The 13,180-nt window shown below is 43.1% G+C and overlaps 1 protein-coding gene across 4 annotated transcripts; it reads left to right on the plus strand.

The window, feature by feature from the left end:
- Positions 1–861: 861 nt before the first annotated feature.
- Positions 862–5,508, plus strand: TPBG (trophoblast glycoprotein). 4 transcript variants are annotated; one of them, XM_028160777.2, is made up of 2 exons: positions 862–1,067; positions 2,179–5,508. In XM_028160777.2, exon 2 carries the CDS (start codon positions 2,510–2,512, stop codon positions 3,785–3,787), a length of 1,278 nt encoding a protein of 425 aa, XP_028016578.2. In that variant the 5' UTR covers positions 862–1,067; positions 2,179–2,509; the 3' UTR covers positions 3,788–5,508. The 4 variants fall into 4 exon arrangements, with proteins under 4 accessions (XP_028016578.2, XP_054578241.1, XP_028016536.2 ...); XM_054722266.1 differs by lacking the exon at positions 862–1,067 and adding an exon at positions 1,326–1,512; XM_028160735.2 differs by lacking the exon at positions 862–1,067 and adding an exon at positions 1,326–1,432.
- Positions 5,509–13,180: the final 7,672 nt, after the last annotated feature.

Raw genomic sequence — 13,180 nt, forward strand, 5'->3', positions numbered from 1 at the left:
GAAAAGGGGATTTAGATAAACGTGATGAAGACGCAAATGAACAAAACTGACATTTTGCTCAAATATCTGCAACCTCCAAACCCTCTCCTGTCTGGGCCATCTTTGCTATCTCTTGTCACAAAAGTAGTCAGGAATGGACTTGAGAGTACAATACGTGCACAAACTGCAGCATTCCTTATCTGATCATTTTATTACCAGACCTTAATTCCCCAACTGTTTTCTCTAATTCCCACTTTTCTCTCCAAAATGAAGAAACCTGAACTAACTAACCAGCACCTTCTCACCCTTTCACGGGAAGTATTTGATTGGGACAAAGGGGAGGCAGTTATTGACAGAGCAAGGACAGAGCTTTCAGGGCCCCAAACCTCTCCAATATAACATCCTCCCAGTAAGCAGTCATTCAATCTATTCATGTCTCCAACTCCAACCTCTGTAGCCCCTCCCCTGCCCAGCACCCCCAAGGGCAACAGACTTGAGGCCAAGCTTCAGATCTCCCTGGGCGGCCTCCCCCTCACCCCCCACCCAGCGAACTCTCCTAGCTTTAGTGACTGGCACTGACACACCGCAGCCACATCTGGCGGGAGGGGGCGGGTCCGCTTTCCTGGTGAATCACGACGTTGCTATTTGCCTTTTGTCTCTAGGATGCTTTGGCTGCCTTTTCTTCCCTCTGCTTTCAATTTTCGAGGAGAAAAGCTAATGAATCAAGAATGAATCTCCTCTCCACTCATCTTTCCCCCCCGCCCCCCTTCTATCTTAAAGTTGGCTCTCTCTCTCTCTCTCTCTCTTTACAAGTTCCATAACCGTTCACTTGGGATGGGTGGGGACGCATGCATTACACCTAAATCAGAAGTTGGCATCTAAGGTATCACTGGGACGGGAAGATTTCCTGACGCTCCCTTGCAGTTTTGCTGGGCGTTCAGCTGCGGCCGCTGTGCCTTCTCAGCTCCGTTCTCTATGCTGCTGCTTCACGCCGCTCCGTCACGCCTGAACCTACCTCGTTGCTGCCCCGGGTACCCGAATCTGGGTGAATTCCACGAGATTCATTCGCGGTTTTGTTCCAGTCCAAGGTAAATACAGTATGCAAAATAAGGAACCGCCAAAGGATGCCGAGGAGGGGGGAGAGAGGGATTCCCTCATCTTTCCCCGCACACTCCTCGTTAATTTCCACCGGGAGGGGGCGCGAAGCCCAGATCCCCCCCAAGTCCCTTTTCCTAAATCTCCCAGCCAAGGTCTACAGAGGTTGGCAAGCGCGGCGGGAGGAGTCCCCGCACCGGCCTGGCCCTCCCCCGCCCCCCGGGTTGGTTTTTCCCAGCGGCGGAGGTTGGGCCAGGGGCTGGGGTGCGAGCGGAGTCGGCACTCGCAGCTCGGAGCCGGAAAGTCGCCGCGACTCCGGTGGGACTCGGAGTTGCCTCCGGGGCTGGCGGGCGCGGAGGTGAGCGGCTGGGAGCCGGCCGCGCGGGCGAGAACCGGGAGGCGGCGCCGCTCCTCCCCATCTCCCGGCGCGAGAGGAGCGTAGGTCCCGGCTTTCGCCGCCGCTTTGTTCGCGGCCTTTCCCCTCCCCTTTGGAGAGGACTCGAACCCTCTCCGGGACCCGAGGGGCTGGCGGAGGCGCGGGCTGGGGGGGAGGAGGGAACAGCTGGACCGGGGTGCGCTCATCCCCGGGAGGGCCTAAGGCAGATGAAAGGACTCTTGGCAACCTGAAACTTCCCTCTCACCCTAACCTGGACCGGGAGGAGAAGTCCGCGTGGGGGCGGAGACCCGGAAGGCAGGTCGTCCGCGGAGGAGGGGGGGGGGAGGGGGGAGAAAGTGAGAAGTTTGGTCGGGAAGGCGCTGGGGAGTAAGCAAGAAGTTACGCACGAGGCACCAGTCTGCTCGCGAAAGGAGGAGGGCGGGAGGCTGGGAAGATATAAATATCTATAGCTTGGGCCAGGGCGGGAGGAAGACTCCATGCTCCTGTCTCGGGATGCGCGCCCCTCTCCTGGGTAAGGATGTGCTTGGGACTGGTGGGCAGGAGGGTGGCGGGCAGGGGAGGGAGGAGGGGGAGGAGAGGCCCTCCCGGGGTTTGGGAGGGGAGGTCCCGGGGACAGGGTGGGACCACTGGACTTGGACAGACCGGTTCCTGCCCCCGGAAAGCAGCGGCGGGTGCCGCTCCTCACGCTTCTCCCCCGCTTGTCCCAGGTCCTGCAGCGCATCCGGCGTGAGGCGCCCACCAAAGAGGCGAGAGGTGCCACGCGGGGGCGGCGGCAGGAAGCGGAGCGAGAGTTGGGCGTCCGGACCCGCTGTGCGTACTTCCTAGTGGCCGGGGGCAGGGGGGGATCGCCCCGGGAGGGGGACGCCCGTGGCCAGGGGGCGCTAGCCAAGTTCCGGTGGCGGCGTGCCTCCTCCGCCCCCAGGAGAGGAAAGTTTTCTCCAGAAGCTCCCTGCTGACCCGCGCCTTCGGGGGCGCCCAGCTTTCGAGCCTTCGGAGCGGGCGCCGTCCCAGGCCAGCTCCGGGGACACCCGTGCCGTGATGCCTGGAGCTTGCGCCCGTGGCCCCGCCGCCGCCGGGGACGCTTGGCTGCGGCTCGCGCGGCTGGCGCTGGTCCTGCTGGGCTGGGTCTCCTCCTCCTCGCTCACCTCCTCGGCGACCTCGTCTGCCTCCTCGGCGCCCTTCGCGGCGGCGGCGGCGGCGGCGTCCGCTCAGCCCCCGCTGCCGGGCCAATGCCCCCCGCCATGCGAGTGCTCGGAAGCGGCGCGCACCGTCAAGTGCGTTAATCGCAACCTGACCGAGGTGCCCGCGGACCTGCCCCCTTACGTGCGCACCCTCTTCCTCACCGGCAACCAGCTGGCCGTGCTCCCCGCCGGCGCGTTCTCCCGCCTCCCCCCGCTGGCCGAGCTGGCCGCGCTCAACCTCAGCGGCAGCCGCCTGGAGGAGGTGCGCGCCGGAGCCTTCGAGCATCTGCCCAGCCTGCGCCAGCTCGACCTCAGCCACAACCCGCTGGCCTCTCTCAGCCCTTTCGCTTTCTCGGGCGTCAACGCCAGCGTCTCGCCCCCCAGCCCCCTGGTGGAACTGTTCCTGAACCACATCGTGCCCCCTGACGACGACGAGCGGCACACCAACCGGAGCTTCGAGGGTATGGTGGCGGCTGCCCTGCGAGCTGGCCAGGCGCTGCGCGGGCTCCGCCGCCTGGAGCTGACCAGCAACTGCCTTGTCTACCTACCCCAAGATGTCCTGGCCCAACTGCCCAGCCTCAGGCACCTGGACCTGCGCAACAACTCGCTGGTGAGCCTGACTTACCTGTCCTTCCGCAACCTGACACACCTGGAAAGCCTCCACTTGGAAGACAATGCCCTCAAGGCCCTTCACAATGGCACCCTGGCAGAGTTGCAAGGCCTGCCCCAAGTCAGGGTCTTCCTGGACAACAATCCCTGGGTCTGCGACTGCCACATGGTGGACATGGTGACCTGGCTCAAGGAGACGGAGATCGTGCAGGGAAAAGCCAGGCTCACCTGTGCATTCCCGGAAAAAATGAGGAATCGGGTCCTCCTGGAACTCAACAGCTCCGACCTGGACTGTGATCCTATCCTCCCTCCATCCCTGCAGACTTCTTATGTCTTCCTAGGTATTGTTTTAGCCCTGATAGGTGCCATTTTCCTACTGGTTTTGTATTTGAACCGTAAGGGGATAAAAAAGTGGATGCATAACATCAGAGATGCCTGCAGGGATCACATGGAAGGTTATCATTACAGATACGAAATCAATGCGGACCCCAGGTTAACCAACCTCAGTTCTAATTCGGATGTCTGAGGAACGTTCGAGGCCAGAACAAGGACGACTGTGCATGAGATGTAGACTTAATTAAGCTTTATCCTGTCCTAGGCTTGCTCCACCTCCACCCTCCACTGTAGATACCACTGGCCTTGACTGAAAGCAGTGAAGGGGATTTGCTCCCTTGTCATGTAAAGTGTCTTGGTGTGGTCCATTAATGTAAGATGATGATGAACCATTGCATAGTCTTTAGCCCTCTTCCCTTTCTTGGAACTCAACATGTATGGAGGGACTTCTCAAGTTTCGGCATGAACATGGACTCCTGGCTGTCTGTTTCTTTTAGTACAAAGTGTAACAAATGTACCAATACAGATAGCATTCAACAAAAGCTGCCTCAATTTTTTCAGAAAAAAATATTCTATTCATAAGTATCAGTTTTATTCTCATGTACTTAAATTGTGAAGAAAATGATTGCATTCCATAAACTGCCTGCAGACCTTAGCAAGCTCTTCAAAGTAACTCCATAGTATACAGGAGCACCTGCATCCGAGAGCATGCTTATATTTTACTGTTCTGCATATTACAAAAAAATAACTTGCAACTTCAGATAACTTCTTTGAGAAAGTAAATTACTTTTTTGATTGCAGTTTATATGAAACTATATGCAAGTGGTTTTATAAACTGCATCGAGATCCAACAGGCTAAATTGTTAAAAAATTCAATAAAGATTCTTAAAAGAATTACAGTTGTGTTCAAGTTTGCTATTTGAAATAAAGGATTAGGGACAATGTTACTGAGTGGTCTTGGTTCCAGTGATAATTAAGGTATTATAGTTGAGAATGAAACTGGAGCAATATCTTACATAAGTAGACTTTGGAGATAATTTTGAGATGGTGGATCCTTTCAGGATTTAAATAGAGAATTTGAATATTCATGTGAAAAGACTTATGGTCCCAAAATTAATGCTATTTCAGAAACAATTGTGGAGAGCATTATAAAGTTGGTGAGAAGGAACAGTTCTGTATAATAAACAGTTCACAGTTTGGGACTTTTTCCAGAGTAAGTTTTCAGGATAGAACAAAATTACTTAATAAACCTCTCCATATGAAATTTGGGTGTTTAGAGTATGAAACAAATACAATACAAATAAATGTATGAAAATTAAATGTTTTAAAGATAGAATATTCTAAAATCAAAGACTTTAAAATAAATTTAAATTTTTTAAGATCATAATGTAAATTATAATTTAGATTTTTTTTGAGAATATTTAAAAATGTATTTGGATAATTGTTCTGTATTTTTTAAAATATATTTTTATTGATTTCAGAGAGGAAGGGAGAGGGAAAGAGAAATAGAAGCATTAATGATGAGAGAGAATCATTGACTGGCTGCCTCCACACTGGGGATCAAGCCCACAACCCGGACATATGCCCTGACCAAGAATCAAACTGTGACCTCCTGGTTCATAGGTTGACACTCAACCACTGAGACACGCCAGCTGGGCTGGATAATTTTATCAGAGACTCTGCTAAATATGTTTTAAACATTGTTATGATAGAATATGCATTTGAGGAAAAAACCTGAGATAAATGTCTACATGCACAAACAAGTGTCTCAACTAATAATCATAGGTTCTTGTGTTCAATTCAGTTTTTAAGAATTTGGGGATATTTTTATTTTAGCTAAGCTCTATGTTGGTATATACATCTTTGCAAAAAATAAAGCACATTTAGGTGTAAATAAAGCAATCAGTGAATCAATTGATATTCTCAAAAGACAAAATTTTTTTCACAGTTATTTTCCAATTAAGCTTAAAAATAAATTCCGTTCATCTCCAAGCTGTTCTATAAAGTGACTTAAATTTAATTTAGCCATTATTGTTTAACTTAAAGTGTAATGAACTTGCATCAGCATGTCTTAGGATCTTCTTTTTTTTTTTTTTTGTTCTGTAGTGTTTTACATTTGAAATATTATTTTCATAAGTGAAAAAGGATTAGGTAGTACTTTGGGTTCTAGAAATCTTTGCCTAGTCCTGTTTTGAGTTAAATTCAAAATAGGGCAAAAAAACAGTAATCTGTTTCTTGTGTAGATTAGACTAAATAGTTAGAATATGATGTTTTAACTATATTAACTTCAATAAGGTTTATCTTATGAAATATTATAGAATTCATTTTTTATGGTTATACTTGAAATCCTATAATTACCTGAGAAAAGTTTAAATATATGGTACTTAAAATTCCATTAAACATTTTAAGTTTTCATCAGGAATTCATAAACTAGCTGGCTGCCATTACTTCCAAAGAATGATGAAGATAATTAACCTGCCAAAAATAGTGAAAACATGTAGTAAGAGCACACATCTATTAAGAGCACACATCTTAGGAATAAAATGCTGATGGACGTTTATTGGTAAGTAAAAATTTGTAGAAAACACCAAATTGTAGTATTTATAGAGTTTCTATTCAGAAGAATTATTTCTTCATCATGTGATAACCTAACAGTTAAAAAGTGAGCCTTGCCTAGCCAGTCTGGCTCAGTGGTTGAGTGTCGATCTAGGAACTAAGAGGTCAGGGTTCAATTCCCAGTTGAGGGGTGTGCAGGAGACAGCCAGTTGATGATGTTCACCTCTCATTGATGTTTCTATCTCTATCCCTCTCCCTCCATTTCTAAAAATCAGTAAAAACGTATTTTAGAAAAAAAGCAAGCTTTATCTTAAATCCAGGAAAGCAGTAGATTCATTAGTCTAGCTTTTCTCTCCATCCACTCACTGAAGCAAAATCTGTGATAAAATAAAGAAGAGTTTTCACTTGTTAGGTGGATAACTTTTTTGAAGTTATGATTTCTTCTTTTTCATTGCCTTGTTTCTTCCTATGAACTTCCCCATTTGCCATGGCTCTCTTTTTTATCATGTCACTCCTTTCCATTCCAATACACGACAATAGGACATTCTTAAGGTAGAAAATATTACTGTTTGAAAACAATTGCTATTGTGCAGTCATAATGTTCTTAAGTCTATAACCTTATAAGGCATTCAGAGTTCTCTGGAAGATAGGTGCTATGTAAATCCAATAAGTACAAGAGATTCAGGAAAAATGAAATTAAAAGTATCACTTTAGCCCTGGCCAGTGTGGCTCAGTTGGTTGGGTGTCATCCCTGTGCACCAAAAGGCTGCCTGTTAGATTCCAGGTCAGAGCAGGAGGCAGCCAATCCATGTTTTGCTCTCATACTGATGTTTCTCCCTCTCACTTTCTCTCTAAAAATCAATAATAATGAAAAAAAAGTAACAAAATCATAAAGACTTGAGTTTTAACAAAAAGAGAAAGTATCGCTTTAAGTATACTTGTTTTTTTTTTTTAAATACGTTTTTATTGATTTTTAGAGAGAGGAAGGAGAGGGATAGAGAGAGAAGCATCATCGATTGTCTGCCTCCTGCAGGTCCCTACTGGGGATTGAGTTTGAACTCCAGGCATGTGTCCTGACCAGGAATCGAACCCTGACCTCTTGGTTCCTGGGTTGATGCTCAACCACTAAGCCACACCAGCCGGGCTGAGTATACTTGTTTTAAACACTCTTCATTATGCATTATTTATCCTAGAAACCTACCAATAACCTATTTTTTAAGATATGTTTTGGTTGGTAATACACTTTATTACTCAGCTTAATGAAGGTTTCAAAGGAAACACCCTTTACTTATCGTTTATATAAGCTTCATTTGAAGAAAGTCAGAAAAATACAGGTTTCCCCTGCTATCTGAGAGTAGAGTGTTCCTATGAAACTTCCTAGGCTGAAGTGGTATAAAGTGAAGAAGCAATTACCATTCATCTAAAAGCCAAAGGTCCTTTTTGGGTTTCTTTTGGTTAGTGGGATTCGGTACTAACGTAGGTCATTCCTAAAAGTGAAGTAGCCTAACTCAAACTTTTGAAGAGTGGGGGATACTTGTACTTAAAAAGTTAAGCACTTGATAAACCTATCCATTTTAAAAGCTATAAAAATCTCTATTTAAAGTGGCAAGATTTTAGGGTAATATAGCTATTTGATCCTGAACTGTAAACTCCCCCCTCCCCCCCCCCCTTTCAATATAACCCTTTAGTTTGCAGCATTTATACGGGACTGGGCAAAAGTAGGTTTACAGTTGTTCATATGGAAAAAGACGCGGGTTGTGATTAGCACAATAGCTATATTAACTCAAAAGAATGTCATAATGCAACTGTAAACCTACTTTTGCCCACTGTGCATATGTACCATAAATTTTGCTGCCACGTGTGATTATGGTGACCTGTAAGGCACATTGGTACCTTGTAGCTGATAGACGTTTTTACCAAATAAGTAGACTTTGAAGCACATTCGATAAAATTTGGAGCTACATAGATTCATATTGTCGATAATAGACAAGATGCTTTTTTTCAGAGGTGGAGAAAAGCTTCATTGAAACGAGCAAATCACAAATGATAAATTATTTTAAAATATTTTGATTGGCAGCATAGGTGGATTATGCTCCCCTCGATATTTAATTAGAAATAACATATCTTTGTTTTCTTTTAAATTAAAGTGGATGTAAAAAAAGAACAAATGAACTGTGACTGTTTCCTTAGGGATTCTGTTTTACTCTATCCCTTTCGGCCTAATGTTCCAACACGGGGCTTAACATTCTTGAGGCCATTAGAGGCTTTGCAGCTCTAGTTTGGGAATCCTTCATATCATTTCTGCTTTCCATTTAAATTTTTCTCTAAAGTCTACACTGAAAGAGACACCATGAGGACTTACAAGGTTAAAATCAGTTTGGTAAGTGCTTTCTTCCTGCTCCAAAATCTATTCAGTCCTCTAGCCTTCAGAGAGCAGCACCATAAAGTGAAGATAGACATTTATTAGATGAGATTCTGGATTCACTTTTACACTTATGCAAGGATATTTTCACAGTAAAGGAGATGGAGGGAAGGAAATTATATTTCTTGATAATTTGAAATAATTACTTTGAGAAACTATATTCTGTATTGCTCAGGAGTTACTGCCTCCTTCTAGATGGAGAAAAACAGCTCTTTAAAACTATTTCATAGTTATTTTTTTCTGTTCTTATTCTTAGAAACTAGAGGCCCAATGCACAAAATTCGTACAAGGGGCTCGGCCCTCTCGCAGCCCCGGCTTCATCCGAAAGGTTGTCTAATTAGCCTATTAGCTCTTTATTATATAGGATATTTGATTAAAAAACACAGGCTGGTTTTATCTTAACATACTTTAGCAGCTCTATCTTTGTCATGGGTTAAAAATAACTAGATTACAGAATATATTTAATATATGATTTATATAATTTTTACAAGAATAAGAATTCTTAGTATTTCAAACTTGGAGGGACCCTTAGACATGTCAAGCCCAGTTTCCCATTCTACAAATAAAGAAACTGATAATTGTGACATATCATAATGTTATATCATGATAGCCAGGACTTGTCCTCAGGGTTCCAGACTCCCCTTCTAGTAATCTTTTTTTTTTTTTTTTTTAATGTTTTCATTGATTGTTTATAGAGAGAGGAAGGGAGAGGGATAGAGAGATGGAAACATCAATGACAGAGAAACATCATCACATTGGCTGCCTCCTGTACGCTCCTTGGGGATCAAGTCTGAAACCTGGGCATCAAACCGGTGATCTCTTGGTTCCTGGGTTGATGCTCAACCACTGAGCCACACTGGCCAGGCCTAGTTCTCTTTTTGCCACATGATGGCAGTACTAATTACCTACCTTTAGACCTTTGACATACCAGTGACTAATAAAAAATGGCAATTGCTGTGAATTTGTTTTCATTGTTTTTGCTTCCCACTCAAACATTCACTGTTTCATTGTGCTCTAAATTTCACTTCTAGTGTGTAAAAAATTACTGTTTCATAGTCCTGATATGCTTAAATATGTTTGAAGTAATATTGTCATAGCAACCTTTATTATTATAAAGCTTCTCTGAGTCCATAATATGATAGGAAATATTTGGGGCATTTAATGGTGGTAATTCTTTTGAAAAGGAAAATAAAATTCTGCAAAGCTGTGCTAACTTGTGTAATTCTAGCTTAAAAGATGAGTTAGCTCAGCTGGTGAGAACACTAAACAAATGAGGCCCAGTTCATCTCTACAAAGTCAGTTATTCAGTCACCAGGTGAGACAGTCAGCTTTGCATGCTCTGGTCTGCTCTCCAGGCCCACGCCCACTCCAGGTGCATGCTAGCCACCCATCCTCTGAGGGCCTAGACCAAACATGGAATCTAAATCAATGCAAATCCATTATCACCCTGGAAAATCAGTGGACAGACTGGCCAAACCTTGGCAACTCTGCTGGTGATATGCCAGTTTACTACTCACATATGCAGGACTGAAGATGAGAGAGCCCCTATGCCCTCACAGTGTAGTACGCATGCCACAGATCACAAAAGGTTTTTCGTGAATGTGAATTTGGGAAAAAAATCCTCTCACGGGTGCCTTTTAATGGATCACATGGGAAATTAATTAGTTTTGCTTTACTGCTTGAAAATGAGGTTTAAGATTCAGGTCATGATGACGATATCACAAACTTGTATGTAAATGTTTATAAAAATAGAGATACAGTTTATGTTTAGCTGACATTTTATGATAATAGAAGTTGTTTGTGGTTCACAGTTTAACTTGGTTAATGTAAGGATACAATTGTTTTCAAGGAAGCAAACACTGAGGACCAGCTATAATACATTTTGTGAAAAGTAAATATTTAATAACATGTTTTAAAGAACCCGGGGATGCTATCAAGATAGGCTTATTTTAAAATAGAAGTTTATAGACTTCCCTACTCCCCTTTCCCTCCACATTCCTATTTCTACTACTTTTTCTTTTCTTCCCCCAAAGGGAACTGTGATACATACCATTTCAAGGTGACTACTAGCACACAGGGGAATCACACTGACTGAAATATTCGGTGGGTGACGGTAAAAGTATGCACTGCTTTGTACAAAGCAGTTTCTCTCAGTTTTACAACACGGTTAGTAAATTGTTTTCAAAGAAGACTTTATCTTTCAATTAGACACGTTTTGTGGTTATTCTTATAGATCAGAGCAAACATGGCTATAAAACATTTAAGACACATTATTAAATTAACTCATATTTCTTGTAGGTTATTTAAAAACACACAGGACAGCAGGGGAACACCATGAATAATACTATCGCTATGGAAAAAAAGTGCCTTAAAATTGAGATAAACGGCCTTCTGTTTATATCACATTTTATCTTGTCTTTTCACTTACAACATTGTGAATTCCCCACTATCATTAAAAACTATTCTATTATCTGGTCTTAAAATACTGCAGACCATTACATATTTTACACATGAGGAGGTTTCTTACAATTTTAAATTAACATTCTAATGAGCACTGTTGTACCCATCAGTGTTTCTATAGCTCCCATTTCCCCCTTAAAGAAGATCCTTGAAAGAGAATTACTGCATCCGAGAGCATGATCTCTTTTTTTGTCACTTTAAAAAATATTTTTGATACCTATTAAAAGTAGGAATATTAAATGTAGATCCACATAGTTCCCTATATAGCTTAGGAGTTTCACATTAAACTTTTTACAGAGTACTGAGTTGTCTGTGGAAAGGATTTTAAACAGAAAGAAACATTAAGTTGCTAATTAACTTGCCACTGTGTTTAATTCACAAATGTCTACTTTTGTTAAAATAACAAAATTAGATGATAGCTAAGCTCATATTCTGGTTGGGGTTTGTGTGTGTGGGGGCGGTGGGGGGGTGGGGAGGGAGAGTAACCTAGCTAGTTATATGTTGGCAAGCAGTTTTCATGGCACAACTATGTCTGCCTGAATTCTACTCTTTTTAGATGATTTGTGTGTATTTAGAATTAATTTAGATTCCATGCATGTGATTTAATTTTGCTAATCTTACTGTTAATTTGTTTTAAAATTTCAGTGAAGTCCTATAAAACATTTATTTGGTTCATTAAGTATATATTTATTAAATGCTTTCTATATACATGACCCTGTTTTTGCATTGGATTAAAAAATGAGTTTCTAAACTCATAGATACAGAGAACATTTTGATGGTTGTGCAGATGGGAAGGGGGTTGGGAGGATAGGTGAAAAAAAAAAAAAGAATTTCTGACATAAAATTGTTCCTGATCCAATAGAGAGAATAAATGATGATAATAGCTAACATTTTATTGCATGTTTAGTATAAATCAAGCACTAGGCAAATTCCTACACATGTAATGTCTTATTTCCTCTCATTTCAAGAGGAAATTGAAACTTAGGACAGGTGTTCTGCCCAAGGACAATTAGGTAGCAAGAATCCAAAATGGAAATTTTTTTGGGTCTGTTTTCAGGATCCATGCTCTCAACCTCTGAGCTTTAAGAGCAATAAGACGTTAATGACTTTGTTATACAGTAAAACATGATAAAACACTACCAGGGATTCAAATAGTATGATACAGGATTCAAAGCAAGAGAGAGCTTGTTTGGTTGAGAGATTCGGAAAAGGAGTTCATGGAGGAGTTAGCTTTTGAGATGATCTTGAAGAAGAGGCAAATAGAGGTGGGTGGAAGAGAAAACTCAGAACAGAGGAAACTGCGTAAGCAAAGATAATGGAGGCAATTAAAGACCCAAGTGTGTTCTGGGAACAGTAACATTTGAAGCATTATGTTTATAAAGGAGAATAGTAGAGAGTGGACTAGAAAGATAAATCTTCAGCTATGATAAATAGTTTCTGCTTAATTCAGTGGACAGTAGGGAGCTATTGGAGGTATATGAGCAGGGAAGTGATATGCATAGACACGGCTGCCCCCTCCCCCCCCAGGTTCCCAAGACCCATGATACCACACATGCGTCAAGAGAGTATGAAAGGTTTATTACTCCCATAGTGGGATTTTCTAGGAGAGTAGGGCTTGGCTTTGTTTTTCATTGTGATTAGGGGATGGGACCAGAATGAGGGTTTGGGTTTTTGTGGTTTTAACTACCCAACACGTGCCAAGGTATGAAGCTCATGGGCATTTTTATGGGCTTGCCCAGCTATGGGACAAAAAGTGGGAGGTGGGGGATTGGGGCTTGCAAGCTGTCGGTGCTCAGACATCACAAATGGAGTCAGACTCTATAATTCACCACTGATGTTTGGTGACTGAAATATGCTATGTCTCTTTAAATTGATTTTGAACTTAAGTCAGCTCTCCATGAGGCTTACAGAATGGGACCATAAAGTGAGGTGAAAGTTCCATTGGATGCCTTGTTCAGGAGTCTGTGGTGTGTATTTTAAGAAGTGAAATGCATGCATGCCTTGGTTACCATCAATAATGTCTGGAACTCCAAAGGGGACAAGAAGTGTCTTGATGAGGAGATGGAGATATATATATATAATATATATTTGATTTCAGAGAGGAAGGGAGAGGGAAAGAGAGATAGAAACATCAATGATGAGAGAGAA

Source organism: Eptesicus fuscus, chromosome 10 (genome assembly GCF_027574615.1).
Source record: "Eptesicus fuscus isolate TK198812 chromosome 10, DD_ASM_mEF_20220401, whole genome shotgun sequence".
NCBI lineage: Eukaryota > Metazoa > Chordata > Mammalia > Chiroptera > Vespertilionidae > Eptesicus > Eptesicus fuscus.

Excerpts from the sequence above, each read along its gene's own strand:
- TPBG (XM_028160777.2), top strand. The coding sequence starts at position 2,510 with ATGCCTGGAGCTTGCGCCCGTGGCCCCGCCGCCGCCGGGGACGCTTGG.